This window comes from Gouania willdenowi, chromosome 5, assembly GCF_900634775.1.
Source record: "Gouania willdenowi chromosome 5, fGouWil2.1, whole genome shotgun sequence".
NCBI lineage: Eukaryota > Metazoa > Chordata > Actinopteri > Blenniiformes > Gobiesocidae > Gouania > Gouania willdenowi.
The window spans coordinates 16,785,477-16,803,220 of record NC_041048.1 but is presented as its reverse complement, the minus strand read 5'-3'; the positions used below and the strand labels follow the sequence as shown (position 1 = coordinate 16,803,220).

Genomic DNA, 17,744 nt, shown 5'->3' with positions numbered 1-17,744 from the left:
ACTAATAACACATCGCGAAAAGCCTGGCGTTGTTTATGTGCCGCATCTCCAATTACCAAGAGATTCCTCTATTATAATACAGTGAAACAGAAATGAGACGCATAACAAGGAGATAAATAAGCAAGAAGGACGAGAAGCAGAAAAATTGGAGAGACACGGGCTCGCATTCATTCTGTCGACTGACATAATGCCACAAAAGCAATTTCACAACTTAATTTGTACGGGTCTATTTTAGCTCTGCCACGTATTAATGATGATTGCTGATCGGCCCTGTTCGAGTGCTCCAACTTCATCACAAGCACACAATCAATTCTCTCCACCAGCCATGAACAACACCACTTTAAGGAGCAGCAGCCTTTCTCATTAGTCTCCACAGTTGCTGCTCCACACTCATAAAGGCAAGATGTGCACAACGAAGAGAAAAATACTGTGATCAGACCCTGCATGGGGTTTGTGCGTGGAATTAATATGCAATTTCCAAAAATGACACATGAAATGTCGTACGTCAAATTTCACCCAAAACGCTCCTCAAAATAGAACCGTTATGATATTCTGTTAATTCATTGCAAGCAGAGTAGGTCTGAAATTGATAACGAACTGGTAGACCACAAATTGTGTGAAAAGTTTCACCTCAGAGGCTTCATAAATTACGAGCTGAAGCTTCTAAGATGCTAATGACCCTATAATTACATGGTGCGATCATGCGATTATAATTTGCCTTATAATTTTTTTCATTAAAAAATGGCAATCTATAAGAAATGAGAGGTTTTGTGGGCCTTCGATGTCAGTGTTTCCTAAGAATGAGAAGCAGAACTCACCAAATGTTGGATTGTTCACACACTAATAAGGAGTGTGAGCATAAGACAGGTTGGTTTTAACCCAGTGATGAAGTGTTGCTGAAACTCCAATCCTGATCAGACTGCTACAAACGCTTTCTCCTCCAAGGCCTCATGAATTGCAAGCTAAAGCTCCTGAAATGCTAATGATCCTTTAACTACATAGTGCGATCATAGGATTATAATTGGCCCCTGAACTTTTTATCAAAAAAATATGCAATCCATAAGAAATGAGAGGTTTAAAACTGTCCCCAAGTCAAAATAAACAACTGCTCCCTGAGCAAAAAAAACAAATAAAAAATAGACTTTCATTGTGAAAGTAGGGGTGGAGCAGTGATTTTAAAAGTGAGGGTGTTCTAAGGGTAGGAAGGCACCCGTCAACTCTTAATTTAATAAATATATTTATTTTAATTTGATTTATTAAAATAACAAAATGCAATTTATTAAATTCATTTACTAAAACCATGATAAAGCACTTTTTAAGTCAGTGATACTCAACATGACTTAATTTTAATTATTACTCCCACAGAAAACCTTAAAAGGGGGACATTTTTAACCCCTTTTTAACTTTTTCTTTCGACATTTTTGCCCCTTTTCAAAAAAAATTGACACTTTTTAGTTTTTTTCAGATTTTAGCTTCATTTTGCCAATAAATATCCCTTTTTCCAAATTTTTGTCCATTTTTGCAAGTTCTTTTTGACACTTATCAAATTTTTGTCGATTCTTAAATCATATTTTTCCCCCCACTTTTCATCCAAAAAAGCTATACCTTTATCCCAATAAACAACACTTGTTTATTTTTCCCTAGACGTTGCTTCTTTTTGTTGCCCTTTTTCGCTATTGTTTGCCACATTTTGCTCATTTAAGCTACCTTTTGCCATTACATACCACATTTCCTCTTTTCTGTCATTTTTTGGCCACAACGATTGACTGCTTTTGGCCCATTTTAGTCATTTTTCACTCTTTTCCTGCCACGTTTTAGCCACTTCTGAAACCATTTTTTTGCCACCTATGCTGTTAGCTCTTTGTTTACCTTATCAAAACGGCTGGCTGTGATTGGCCTGATCACCATTCAATCAATCTAACTGGACCCATACCTTTTCAACAATGAATCCCTCTGTAAAAAGTGAGGGGGATGAATTTTTGTTTTTATGAAAGTGTGGGTGTCGCATTCCCCGCATCCGTCACGGGTGAGGAGTGCCTATGTGAAAAGATAGTAAAATACCAGGAAGAAAAGCAGGCTTACCTTTGGAGGCTTCAGTGCTATGCGGGTCTCCGAGAAACTCTGTCAAGTCTTTTTGCCACGCGTCTTTTATGGCAGACTTGAAAACTTTCCTGCCATCCAAATTCTGCAGAGGCCGAAAGTTGTTTCTCAGGTATTCGACAGATTTGACGTGGTCCTGTTGCTCCGTTGTGAAAATGGAATAAAAAGCCTCCAACTGGAAGGATAAACATAAAGATTTTCTACTGAAGCAAAATGGAGGCTATTATGTTCTGCTGGTATGTGTGTGCGCGTGTACTGGTAACCAGTAGAGAAGGAATCCTGGACCTCCTAGGAACTGGTAGGCACTGGCTTTCATCATCCTCCTGGCTACCTGCTGGGCTGTAACTTCCCAATGTGGCAAATTTGTGGCCATTGATTGCTATGAATGATCTCCTGCTGTGTGCTCTAATGACTACACATTACAGATACTGCAGAATCGATGTCTCCTATGGGTGCTTGGAGAAATGAATTACTAGTTCATAAAAAGACCGTCTTACAGCGTCACAAACATTATGAAGATGGAATATTCCTGCAGCAAAGTCTTTGTCCTCTTACGCGTTGATAGAAAACGCACTGAGCCTTGCAAGATTTTAATGCACTAAAAACTCCAGAGGATATCCAGCTGGTTAACCCAAGAATTGTATGTGTGAATGTTGCAGCAAACGAATGCTTGTGAGATCAGCAAAAAGCGCCCGGCATTATTTAGCGAGCATTATCAGTCTGAACAAGCTGCAGAAATTCTTGAGAAAGAAACATATCAACTTACACCAGAGTGCTACAAATAAAAACAGCTGACACGCAAAAATCAGGCAGACAGATTGATTATAACAATGTAACAACCTCATACATTCTTTGGAGGCTCTATAAATGCAAACATACAGTATATACACGCACAATATACTCAATGGTAGAATGGGTGAATGTGCTGATATTGTAAAGTTTTAGGAATATGTTGGTGCTAATAGAAGCATGTTAAAAATCAAGTCCATTTACCATTACAATCATCCAGGGTTGGGGTCAATAACATTTTTCAATTACAATTGCATCTTCAACTATCCATGTTCAATTACAACTCAATTATGATTACGGTGATTGTCATTTTTCCCAATTACAATTAAAATGTATCCCCTGAAATTACAATTAATCACAATTACTGAGCCTGAATGAAATAACCCCATACAACATATTTACAATAAGGTCTTATAATAGCCTTATCTCAGGAAAAAAATGGCAAAACTTCCAAAAAAAAACATGTATGGGTGTTATTGGCATAATTTTTATGCGTTACTCCATTTTCAGGCCAGTTTGTGTGTTCATCATATTTGAACTAGTTTTTAAGAGTGTTATGATAACCTTACCACATTTTCTTTTCAGTGACAGTTATAAAATTTCCATGACATTTACAACTACAAAGTCAATTATCTTAACTTACCTTACAACTCAATTATGATTACAACAGCAACATTCTTTTTCATATACAGTTACAATTATAATTATGTCACAATTTTAATTAGTTATCAATTATGCAATTACAGTTATAATTGAGCCCAACCCTGCTCATCCTTGCATCTCCTTCTTTCCATCATTCAAAAGTAGGTGTGGGACGATATATGATAATGATACAAGCCTACATATACTCTAGGTATCACCTTTTCAACTTAACATAATATAAAATAAACAACATGAATAAGACCAATGTTTAAAGTCTCCCCCCAAAAACAGACAATTATTGCCAGTCTACAATTAAAACCAAACATTGTCATCAGCATAACAATCTTTAAAAAAATATTCCTCTCTGTGCATGGACTTTGATGTTTTTAAGAAAAATTGACTATGCAAACTACAACAGTCTACTAAGCCCAGATTTAAGATGTGGACATATTCTTTTTTCTACAATATTAGCATGTCTACTTCTTCTGGCAGCTGCTGGAAAGACTTGGGAGGGAAAGCTACCACTACTACCATTTATAATAGAGCTTGTGACGTTTTAATATTGCAATAACTTGTCACACAATATGTCTTCCCACCCTTACTGAAAATCCATCCATACTGTATATATACAGTATATAATAATCATTTGAATGATGTAAGGAGGAGATGACTTGGTAAAAATGGCATTTCCCACGTCCTGAAATCCAAAAGTATGCAAATGTCTCTTCCTTCCTGTTAGCCACTCTATGGGGACTAATGGTTTCATGTTGCTTGTGCGCTGATACTGTGGGTCACCCCGTTATCCACTCAATGTGAGCAAATGGAATCCATGTGCATGGGCAAGAAAGCCATCTGTGTGCGAGTGTGTGTTTGCCAGTGTGCATCATGTGTTTGTGTGTGCGTGGCTCACCTGTGAGTGTGACAGATACACAGGCCTGGAGAAGATGATCCACTCTACGACTTTGCTGCAAGGCGGAGTGGTCTGAGAGCCGGTGTATCGGTAATAACTGTCCACCGACGATGGCAGCAGATCCCTCAAGATAAACGACCTGAGGTTGGTCTCTTTTTCTGTTGGGGAACATAGAATTTAATCTTCACGAGACATGCAACATCCGTCACCCTCTGTTAAAATCTGTCTATACTTTGAGTACAACACAAATATCCACTCTCATTAGGTTGTTGTGGGGTTTTTTTTAGCTACACATGGAGCTATCTTAGTGCTTTGCTGAAAGCACCACTTGTGGAAAGGCAGTGGTCAGTACTAGCCTCACTGCTGGTTATCAGCTTGGCCATGTGCTCAAATGTGCTCAAATGGCCAAAGAAAGGAGCAAAGAGGGAGAATTCTGATCAAATGGGCAGCTTTGACAGGGTTACATGCTCTTATCCATGTTACAACTGTGGCATTGGCCACAAGGATTAGGACAGATCCAAATGATAATGCCCTTCCATCAGAAGCAGGCAATGCTGTGCAGAGAAAACACAAAGCACCAGGCAGAGAAAGATGGCTTTATCTCCTGTAAATGTGCCGTGTACTGGAGGTCACGCGATAGATTGTTTTATTTGCCCTTTCTCTGACTTATGATAAGAAAAACATAAATTACATTGAATTTCAGTCAAATCCAATCTTTCGCAGCTTAAGACTTTATCTTTAAAAAAACAGAGGCAATGGGTGTGGTTTGTATTCAGGCGGCTGAGAACCGGGAATCTGGGCCTGGCCCCCACCCGTCTCCTGTATACTCCACATCAAATTGTGTATGCACAGCCTTCCTTCTCTCCATCTTCAGACAGGGTACGTGCTCTATCGCTCATGGACCGCCGTGATGCTGATGGATGGATGACTGCAGGATAACGAGCATACGGAAACCCAACCATCCTAACGTGGGAGTTCAGTCATGAGCTTTAAGCGAAAAAGCAGGAAAATGTTTAGAGGAAGAGAAAGAAAAAGCATCACACCCACGACGAGCCGTTTCAGGTGGGAAATAAGAGAACATTGTAAGGGCATTAACATCTGAGCAGCATTTAAAAAAGCTTTAAAGCTACAGACAATAGTGTACAAACACTTTTAGTAGACTCCCATGAGAAAAAGCACTGATACAATCACTGTGGAAGGCATCAACACATTTTTAACGAGAACTTTCATCTCTCTCCACTTAACTAGTGCTAACTTTACCCAAGTAAACTCAAAATACGAGCACACTTTTCAGTCTCCAGTAAAAAAAAAAAAAAAAATTGAAGAAGAAAAATATAATTTGGTGATTTTCACAAAATTACTGTATCTTTGATAAAATGGGCATCATTGGACAAAATTAGAGTTGGCAGAGTTGGGGTCAATTACATTTTTCGGTTGCAATTACCCATGTTCAATTACAGTTTAATTACAATTCAATTACGATTACAGTGACCAGCATTTTTTTCAAATTACCATTAAATTACAATTTATTTTTATCCTCAGAAAGTCAATTGAACTTTCGCAAAAAGCCCCACCCCCCTTATTTACTTTTGGGATGTCCGTCATGGTCTCGTCTGTAATGGCTGGGAGAAGTCTCCCAGTGTGAGTTAGTGACACTTTTTGGAGCAAAACATAAGTGATATCCACCAGATCCAGGCAAAAGGAGTTACAATATGCTGTGAAGGGATATAATCAAAATATTAAAATAAACAACGAATGGGGACATTACAACTATCGAAGCGAAAACATACCAGACCTGTCATGCTCCTGCAGATGACAGCTCTGCACTGCTAGGTAAGTTTTCTTATATTATATTGTTCATATCCTCCGTAAGCTATAAGGGCGTTACCACAGCTGATGGGGATCTTAAAAAAAACACACGGTCACATTAGCTCGCTAGCTGAACCTCCAGCTGACCCAAGGCTAATAAGGCAGCAGCTAGTAATGCTGCTAAGTGATAACAAAGCCTTTTAATATAGATTAATATAGATTGGGAGACATCAGGAGGATGTTGACTGGAATATTGATCGTAATATAGTAATATGATAGTCGGTGATATCCACCCCCCCCCCTTTTTCACTAGTTTTGTGAATGTATAGTTATGTCACCTTATTTAATCAAAATCAAATCAAGCATTATTGTCATTTTGCTGAACAGACACATTAGTGCAGACAAGATGAGAGAATGACAAAAACATACAAATCTCCCATACTACACATACACATACATTCCTGAGACTTTTTATAGTTTTATGCTCCATTGTAGACATCGCTCCAGTTGTCTTTACGACTTTGGGAATGGAAAGAACACGACTCCCCCAGCCAAACTCTTGGGGTACCTGGTATCCAACCTGCACAAGGCATGAGCACACTGCTTCATAATTGTGCCTGCTCTGAGCATGTCCGACCCTGTTTACATAGTAACGGTTGCTCGGACGTATGATTGGACAATGACTGTTTGTGGGCGGGGTTTCATGAAAGGTCAATTACAATTATGTTCTCAATTACAAAATTTCAATTCATCACAACTACTCAACCTGAAATATAATGTAATAAAAGTTAACCTTCCTCTTGTGTTAGCATCTCTTAAGATAATGGGTCCCAATTCAGCTGTAAAATACACTATCTATTTCATTCCTATCTATTGGTTACCTTGTTGGCTTCCTAACCAGTAAAAATATAGGTTTTAATATTTTTGGTGTGGACATCTGAGCCTTTGTTTGTGTCAGTATACCCCTCAATGGTGAAATGTGGAAAAGCTTTGAAACATATTTGAATAATTACATTTGTGTACAACTGTACATAAAACTGTAACATAGTTCCCCAGTTTTGCATTAAATTATAATTGTCATGACAATTACAAAGTCAATTATCTAAACGCAATTACAATTTAGTTACTATTATGAGAACAACACATTTTTAAAAATACAATTATGCCATAATTGTAACCAACTATCAATTACGCAATTATAATTGTAATTGAGCCCAACGCTGGTGGACGGACAGTCGCACCACATGATATTATGGTACTTTAAATGATAAGAAAATACAGATAGTAAATCTAAGTAAGTGCATACGTACTAAGGTACTACAGGTATGGTATATTTTGATGCATTTAAACTTATTTTTTTATATATACATATAAGTGAATAAAATGCAGTTGGACAGAAAATGTATGCCTCACTTTGTCCCATGTTCTCATCACTGTTTTTTGTAGTTAACTGCACATAAAAACACCATCAGAGGCAGACTGCAAAAGCAGCCATTCAAGTTCATGTACACAGGGCTGAAGTAATAGACTTCCCAATCATGTCCCTGAAGGCTAAATAATCTATTCTTATCACGAAGCCCACTCAGCGACATGCGGTGTTCAAAGACGATCGGCTTTGACAAAAGAACACGTATCAATAGCTTACATGTGAATATGAGCCATGTGATATTCTGTGACAGCATATACTGTAAATGTACATCTGAGTCAGACTAAAACAAAGGCTTGTCTAATTGAGTCTTGGATGTAATTAATAGTAATGTTTGAGTGAGTGAAGCTCCTCTGGGTCTCGTGCTGTGTAGCTAGATTAGCAGCAGGAGGAGGCGTGTTCTGCAAATTTGAACTCCTTTTGAAGTGAAACTGTTTAAAAAAAAAAAAAAAATTATAATGCCACCTATTCGTTCTACGCCCAGGTATTGTGGTCAGGTGGCAGTGGGAGGTATTGAAGTCTGCACTAGCAATCGGAGTTTACTTCCAACAAGATCTGAATTGGGAGGTCAGTGGGATTTTATCGAGGTCAATTGCTTTTTCAAAATCCCACTAGACCTTAATATCCCAATGTTGCATTTTGTAGGGAAGAGACTTTGGTATGTCTGATAAACAAGTATTAAAAAAGATTTACAGCAGCAAACAATGTAAGAAGATAATTACTTATTTCAACAAATCAGTGGCACTAAAAGTGATTTATTCTACTTGCGGAGGGAGCCATTTTCCCCTTTACCCACCATGATGCACCACTCCTTTCAGTCCCTGTATGATGGGGTCCACAGCTGGATTGTCTTTTTGCCCGAGCTGCAAAGAGAGGATTACAAAGAGGATTATCAAACTACTACAATCATCTGGAAACAATCCCATAAGTTGATCATCGTGCACAAAACAATTGGGGATGGATAAAAAAAAAGAAAAGAGCCACATCTTCACAATACATTATAACACTACAGTACATTTTGATTATTTTTTGGGTCATGATTGTTTGTGATTCATCCAAGCCTAGTTCTATTCTCAATTTTTAAGGTTTCTAAGCCCAGGTATTAGGTTAAGAAATACTACTGTAGACATAAAAACATGCACAAAAATAATCTGTGTATATGTGCACTACGGTAGTCATTCAAATAATTTGAATTAATTAATGGATTTATTATAAATGGGTAATTTTTTCATACAGCATATTAAACTTGACATTTTATAACTTGCCGCACTCACCGTTAACATGGGTTTCGCCAACTTGGGTTCGAGTCCCACGTTTGACAAATATTTTTTTTTTAATTTTCACATATTTAACACTGCAAATTACACCTTTAAAAATACATATCCGACTAAAATGAACATTTTAGGGTTAGGGACTGAGTTAGGGTTAAGGTTAGCGATAGAGTTACAGTTATGGTCAGGGTTAGGGCAAGAATAAAAGGGTTAGCTAAAAATAAATGAGCTACACGGAACTTTAAGTCACGTGGTGCACCTATCACGTGACCTAAACTGGCCAATGGCGGCGCTGCGTATCTATAGAGTGGCAGTCTACATATATGTTTAACGTACCCGTAGCCATGGCCTTTGAGAATTCCTTTTGAAAAGAGTAAGAACTGTAGTGATGATACACAGCAGCAATGACAATGTAACAGTAATTCACTCTCAACAAGGTTTTCTATAAAACATTAGATTTTTATATACTTTATTATCTCACAATGGAGAAATTCACTAACCATCCCTGGGGAACAGTTGGCAGCCATTTTGCGGCGCCTGGGGAGCTGTTCGGGGTTAAGGGACTTGCTCAACATCCCACAGTGGTGGCCCAGGTGAGGCTTGAACCGGGAACCCTCTGATTACAAGGCCAGCGTCCTTAACCACTAGGCACACCTACCTCAAATGCAAATTGAGTGAATAAGTCACAGAGAGTGGGACGGTACACTGACTTCATGATATAATAATATATATTTGGTTTACAAAATGGGTACAATGTGATAATTTGAAAAGGAAAAAGACGAAGATATTTTCTATTAATTTATTCAGTTATTCAATTAGTAAATTACAATGTATTTTTTACTTTGAACCGTGCGTGAGCTTCTCAAGTTTCAAACTGAAAATAATAAAATAAAGATTTTTCTCTTTCATAGTGAAAAAAATAAAAAAAATAAAGTGTCACTGAGAAATTAATGCCAGTCCAAAACTAGAACCACACAACTAATATATGTTAATCATCATCATCCCACAATGCAATGCATGGAAATTTCAACAAACGGAATGTTGACGGTGGAGAAACAAAACTTAAGTGTCAATTTCGACTTTTTTCCTTTGCTTTCAATGTAAATGATTCATTGATTTGTGAGGCATACACTAATAAAAAATATCAGGGGTAGCAACTTGAACTTTTTCAAGTACCTATTACCAATCTTATTTGGACTATGTTTTGTTATCATTTCCAAATTATTTGACATGCTTTAATGATAATCCCAGCATTATCGGTTAAGCCAAAAGTTAATTGTGACAGAAGACCGTGAGACTTAATGTGCTCAGTGTTTTACATTATTCCCAATGTCCTACTTAGGAAACAAGATGGGACAAAATAGTGCTGGGATGCAGGGACCAATCTTTTCTTGCTCAACATTAATTCTGGTCAGTTTGAAGAAATACCCATGTGGAAGTGAATGCTGCATGTTAATATAATGCACACCCCAGAGAGCATTAATAGGCCTTTAGGGAGCACAGAGAACTCTCCATATTGATTAGAAATGCTAAATCTAAGCCAATGTGTGTGTCCACAGAAACACCGTTGCATTGTGAACTGCTAATCAGCCAATTGTGTCTAGTGATGCTAATTGTAGAAAGCAATAAGGTTGTCAGGGACCCAGCGGATCTATTACAGTCTTTATACACATGTGGTTCATCAACAACTGAGAGGACACCGACATTAAAAACACCTGTGTCCCCATTCCAGCTTCTGATCTAATTGACCCTATAGCTGAAAACGGATTAAGTTCAACGTTAACTTGCATTGATCATCTGCCATCAACTATGAAGGCATTCCTTTGGAAAGTTTTCAAAACAAGAAGCGACTCGAGCTTTGATAGTGTTCCGACTCGCAGTCCATTAATTTCAGACGTGTTTTCACACTTAACAGAAATTAGGAGCATTCTTGCATATGAAGAGGCTTTGCAGAAAAATCTTTAGGGAGCAATTTGTAGTACCTGAGTAAGCAATCTGCCACAACACAAAGAAACACCTGCAGCCGGAAAAAAAAATCCATCATAGTGTGGGTGCCAAAGAACACTACTAATAATATTAACCATGCCATCCCCTTCAGAAATACATTCTTTGTATTCTCAGTATGAACTAGTATATCTCAGTTGCTGCTTCAGTTTTACATCGCTTATTTTACTCAATAAATTCCGCCTTACAGCAACCAAAAGGCAGTTCTTTTGTTCGACAGTCTTCCAAGATGTGTAAATGAGCAAAGATACCGTATATACCCCATGGGAAAATAGATATGCTAAATGGACTTCACTTATATAACACTTTTCCCTTTTGTACATGAGTAGTCTCAAAGCACTTTGCACAGTTCGTTCCATTCACGAACGCTCTCATACACACTAATGTTGACACCAAGGCACAAGCCCTGAATCAGGTGTAACTCAGAGTTCAGTATCTAACTCAAGGACAAAGTTAAGTACATGATCTGGCAAAGTCTGGAACTGAAAGCATAACGCAGGTACAGAGAAGGAACGGATGAATAACGAGTTGTCAAACTTTATCTGGCAAACTTGTTTTTGGGCCGTGGCGCACAGTAAACAAACACACGTGAAAAACTCTAGATGAGAGGGCTTGAACCCAGAAGCTTCTAGCTATGAGACAGAGATGCGAACCACTAAGCAGTAGCTTTTGCTTCATGCTTGCTGTTGGTATGTGTTGACTCAATAGATTTCTTTGTGCATTACTATGTTTCTACATGGGGTCCAGGATGCTTTTCTTAGGGTAAACTTAGGGTGCTTCCACATATACCTCTTTGGTCCGCACCATGCTTCATTTCCTCAGATACTCTGGGTCTTGGTTCACCTCAAGTAAAGGCTGGTGGGGTTTTTACGATGTGAGAAAGCAGACCAGGACCAAATACAGGACATGACGTTGAAACGCAATTATGACGAGGCAACTCCATCAGTAGCTGTGTTTCCATTACCCTTGGAAATGAGCAAAATCTAAATAACACAATAAAAACTGGAAATGAAATACCTGAATTTTGAAAAAACACTCAAATATCGCAAAAATGTTTTTACGCTTTCATGAGGAGGTATTTCAGACGTTTCAATATTGAAATGTGTCACAAAAGTGCTATGGAAACACTTTTTCCGCAAATACACGTCACAGAACGTGAGGTGCCTGGTCACATGACCACTTCTTTCCGAGAAAAGAGTACGTGTAAACAGAAGAGGAGACTGGGACATTTCTTAGCATTATACTTATACTGTACTATACTTATTATTAGTGCTACATTAGACGTGAAACAACAAAGGAATACAGAGTTTCATAAGGAGGCTCTGAGCGTCCATCACTCTGCAGTAAAGTCTCACAGGGTGAGATTTCACAGGAGTTACGAGGCCCAAAACAACCTCCAATAGAAACACGTTCAAAGCGCAGTTATACTTTGTCGACATTTAGAAATATCGTAATGGAAACCCAGCCACTGACTAGCCAGCGGTACACAGCAATCACACAAACTATCGTCGCGGCAACAAGGACACGCACACACACTCACAGCGCTCCTGCATCCCACAGGCAGCACACAAACACACGTCAAACATTTCCACACACCCTTCCATATTACTTCCACATCATTCATTTATTTCCATTCTCTCTCTTCCCCAAACGATTAACAGTCAGCCAGAGCTGCAGACTTTACTGCTCTATGTTTCACCTCCACATACATTCTCACATCTTCACACGTACATCCTCTGTTGGCACGACGCCTCTGAGCGCTGACAGGCAAGATGGGGCGGACGATTGCATCTTCTCTGTGCTTATGCAGCGCATAAGCGTGGGTTGTGAGATCATGTGATTATGGGTTCTTTTTAATTATTAACAATTACTCTGGGTGGTTTGTTTTAGGATTTCCTTTGGAAAATTCATTTTTTTTGACCGAAGTCTTGTTGTCGTCTTTACTGGAGGCAGAAGTATTTTGTCCAATAGGCGACCGACCCTTTTTCTCACGTGCCGTTGTTTGGAAAGTTTGGTGCGCTTGGCAAAGAGTAGTGTGAAAGCAAACCAGACCAAATGAAAATGTAACAATGTTGCAGATTCACTGCCTGAACCGAGTCCACAAACTATATCCGTGAAAGCACCCTTACACTAGCAATCCTTTCCAGGCCTGGGCACGTGTTAGCAGCAACTGTGTCAAGCTTGAGCACGGCAGACATGGAAGAAGTCAGCCACACAATGTGCAAAATGTGATGATTAGATATGCATGATGTGTGCATCCCTCCACAATAAACCTGGATATTTACGAGTGCTGATTTTTCTTCAAACTAATTTTAAAAAAATCTTTAAATTGCGCTCCAAGTTTCCCAGACTCTGTTTTCTCCGTTTTCTATCGTGCTCCTGCAACCACATAATTATTAAGTCTAATGAAGACATTGCGCCATGCATATGTCATGTCAAAGCATGATGAAGTATGTGTGGGAGGGAACATTGCACGCCAGCTGGGAGGAATCGCACAACATGGTTTGGACACATTTCCCTCCAGAAATTTCATTTGCCTTTGGCTTCAGAAAAAAAACTTAATTTGAAAAATTCTGACAGAATCATTGCACTGAATATATTACCTTTATGATAAGGAAATCAAAAATCAGAATGGACTACTGGGCTTGGTAGATAAAAAGTAATTTTTATGGCAACATCTGGTGAAATAAAATCAAAGTCCATGAGTAACTACCATGACAACAAAAGAAAATTAGCAGTTTTGGTAACATTTTAAAATTAATTATGAACAATTCCCTTAAAAAATCATTAGTCCTTTACTTAAGGTTGTTCTTTGGAGATTTTATGGCATAGACTGGGTGAGTCTTAACTGCTCAAGGAGCCACATCCATTATCAAGGCTTTTTTTTTTTTTTAATTTCCAGCCTATAGACGCACGTCAGCCAAAACTTTGAAGTTTAGCTGCTCTTTAAGTTGTTGTAACTTTGTTCGGATGATACTTTACCTCAAAGAAGACGGCCATGGCAGCGATGATGCGTCTTTCCTTGATGGCAGCACTGAGGCTTTCAAAGTCATCAGAATTGTAAAGGTAGATCTGCATCTGTGATGGAGAACAGAGCAAAACAGCTTGAGGAGTGGACAAGGAGAGCAAACAGTTCTGTCATCAATCACTAGGACACACTGCTGAAGAGCTGATGGAAAGCAGTTTTGAGGGGCATAAAGGAGGCTGTATTTATCACTCTCATAAATCTCCCATAATCTGTGTCATTCCCTTTTTGCGTGCTGCCATTCCTGCAGGATGCAAAAGAAATACAGCATCCCATTCCTCAGGGCATGTGTCCTAACTAAGGCGTGTGGAAAGAACATTTTTTACTCCTGTCCCCATGTGCGAACATCTAACAGAATGTTTCTCTTGTAATCATTGCTCCTAATTACCTTAAATCACCCACAACTTTGCTTTTGACTTCAGAATAAAACTTTGGATGCGTGAGTACAAAGGACTGTCTATACCTGCAAGATTTCCATTTTATTTTTAACTTTTACATGCCTTGCATGTGTTGAGATTTTACAGATCAAATCCTGCAGAGGCTGTCCATCAACTTATATGGAGTAATCCTTTAATGTCTGTGAATTAAATGAATAGGCAATAAGAGAAAGTTCTGATGTTTAGTTTATAGTTTATCAAAAGGTATGCTTTTCTTATCTCTAGCTTTATATTAAGCGATTACACTCAGCCTATGATGTTTAGTTTGTTTGCTGTCGATAGAGTAAATGGGAGATGAAATGAACATCAAATAAAGGCAAACTACAGGCTTAAACCAGATAGAAAATGGCTCAATCCAGGTGATTTCAGTTAATCAGTTGCCTTCAGAGTTCCTTTACTGCGGCCTTTAATGAAACTAATTTGTTGTTGAACTCTGCAGGAAAGACTTCTGGCCATTCATCACCCTTTAGATGTTATTAACTACATCACCCAATTACGCTGCCCCCCCTTAGGCTTCATTTACTTACTGAGATTGGCTCATCTGATCTGCTCTTGTTAACAGTGCGGTAAAGAAAGCATGATTTAAAAATACTCAAACTCCGACATTGGCAGTTGATAAAGATCAAGCTTTTTCTCCCACTTAGTTGTCTTTGTTCACTGCATGTTGAAAGGATCTCACATAAACCTGCTTGTTCTAGTTAAAGTTTCACACCTACACACTGTTGAAAGCTGTTAGCATAATGAAGGACCGGAAGGTGGTTCGACAAATCTTCATGCTGTCTATCCAAACAGATATGTGCCGACTGCTTTATTTTATTTTATTTTATCTGCGGGATTGTACACCAGTCAAATTTTCCCTCTATTTTTTTGGCACAAGGTGAGTGCAAACACAAAGTGCTAAAAGCGGCTCTGCTTTCCCGAGCTCCACTTAAGCACAAACAGCCGAAAAACAAAGTCATGTTTGGCACGATTTCCCAAGACAACAAGCTACTGAGGCAGGACGAGAAAGCGACATGAAACAGAAGTTTGGAGGAGGAGAGTTTATCGCAGTCCCAAACATATTCCTTCTCCCTGCTCTGCACAGCATCCTATTGTTCACAGGTAAATATCGTTCCAATTACACAAAATAATATACTCCATTATTGCACATGAGCACCTAGAAAGGTGCCACAGCACTTATTTTCAACACAGATAAAGTGTCACGATTTGTGTATGCAAGTGTTGCTGAGCAAACAAACCCAAAGTCAGCGTGTCAAAATAAAGATGCAATAGACATTATTAAAATGAAAAAGACTAACCTATGTGGCAAAAGCCACACTATGCAAACACAATTTCACTGCATGCCTTGCACTCATACTTTAAATTAGTGGCACAAATGGCACAGAATGGTTACAAAACACAATAAATCTACAGTTTCACCAATTTTGGCCTTAAAACCGACTGTTATTGCACATACTCCAAATTAGGACCTAGAACTTGACATATTAATGTCTTCTTATAAAAACATCTTCACAGCACCTTGCACTATGGCTCCTGCAAGCAAGAAATCATAAATAAACAACAGAAAGAGGCCTCTGCTCAGTGAGTCGTGGCACAGTGCAACCCAGATAACTAAACAAGAGCAGAGAAAGAAAATATTACCCACTCCAATTTCTGAATATTATTTCATATTTAATCTATAAATATAGCACCTCTCACACTTAACGCATAAGCATAAACAAAACAGCCCACCTTACCACAAACACACACACACACACACACACAACCTGCCCGCCCACATGAATACAAGGACCAAGACTACAGTGGAGTAATAAAACATTTCAAATAAATAATAAGCTAATTCTGGCGGCTGGGTGTGGCAGCACCAGTGAGAAGCAGTTAGACAAACGTTAGACAAATTCCACAATTAGACGAGAAGGTAAGCCACACGTGCCCTGAGCACTTTGATGGAAAAGCAGCAGCTTATCTGACAACTCCATTTATTTGATCATTTATTCTCCATACTCGCTTACTCGGAAAAGTGGCACAGGTACTTGCTGGAGCCTATCCCTGCTGGTAAACCAAGAAAAGGACAAATGTCAGGGTCAGCACACAGAAAAAGACAATTAAATTGATTTTTCTTTCCCACAGACAACCTAAAACTACAAATCTAACAGACCTAAAAAGGTATCATGAGTAAATCCAACAACAGGAGCGGTTTGCAGTTTGCACAAAGACATGAGGACCAGTGTGATCTTATTGTGTGAGCATTGCCTATTATTGTACAACAAAGCTCCTGCGACCACCGCCAAATGCATCTATCTAGAATCATTACCAAGTTTTAGTTTTCTGCACACTAACAACAACAAAAGTGGATTGGTTTATCAGATTTGGGTTTTTACATTGGTGTATGCTCTTTAATGTAGTTTCAACAGCTTGTCTTTAGTTGTGTTTCATCTTTTTACTCGTTTCAAGTTGTTTGTCCTGGTGCATTTCTAATGAAACACACATTACAGTATGTTTAGGGAAGTGTGGTGCATTCTGCCTGCAGAAACTGGTATAATAAAAGACATTAGCTTCCTAATTAAAGGGAAGTGTTTTCCAACACACGTAGATTCCCAGATATTTTGTTACTAGGGATGGGAATTGAAAACCGGTTGATGACGTCACATGTAACAACGAGGACGGTGTCTCTGAAGGTCCATTTATAGAAATGTAAACAAAGGCTAAACTACAGCTTTACCGTTTAAATACATAACAATTAAGTGCAGCTGTACTTGTGGTTAATATGTTTGTTTTTTTTTTACAGAAGAATTATTTGTTTTATGTCTGAATACATTTTGGATCAAGTTGTTCAAGTTCAAAAGGAGACCTGTAAGTATTCTCAAATGTTTGTAGCCAAAATGTGTCATATGTTATAATAATAATAATAATAATTTATCAATTTCATATAGCGCTTTTGTATATATTATTATCCAGTGAAAACAATCTATACCTGGTGGATTAATAGAGAGCCGATATTCCTGCAGTAAATTAAAGGGACAAACATAATATAATAAAGAGTTAGAGCAAACAAATACATTTGTATTATTTAATTCCCTCACCCAATGAGAATCAATAAAAGAATCGGTAAGTAATTGAATCGATAAGCAGTGTCGATAATGGAATCGGAATTGCTAAATTCTTATCAATTCCCATCCCTATTTGTTACAGTGCGTTTCCCTCCAACTGCATGTTTTCTTAGCCCCGTAGAACTGAGCTCACATGCATAACCTTCAAATATGTGATTTGTGTTCTATGTATAATTAATCTAACCTTGTTGACACGCAAATATATTATTAGAAAAGGTCCC

General features: G+C 38.4%; 1 protein-coding gene across 2 annotated transcripts in view; it reads right to left on the bottom strand.

Annotated features, from left to right (window-relative positions):
* Positions 1 to 17,744, bottom strand: part of ca16b (carbonic anhydrase XVI b) — a 155,642-nt gene that overhangs the window by 34,379 nt on the left and 103,519 nt on the right. For both annotated transcript variants that reach the window (XM_028446398.1, XM_028446399.1), the window contains exons 5-8: positions 13,934 to 14,029; positions 8,473 to 8,539; positions 4,442 to 4,599; positions 2,083 to 2,275 (exon numbers count right to left, since the gene is read on the bottom strand). In XM_028446398.1, the coding sequence (XP_028302199.1) occupies positions 2,083 to 2,275; positions 4,442 to 4,599; positions 8,473 to 8,539; positions 13,934 to 14,029 (514 nt within the window). The remainder of the gene's footprint in view (positions 1 to 2,082; positions 2,276 to 4,441; positions 4,600 to 8,472; positions 8,540 to 13,933; positions 14,030 to 17,744) is intronic.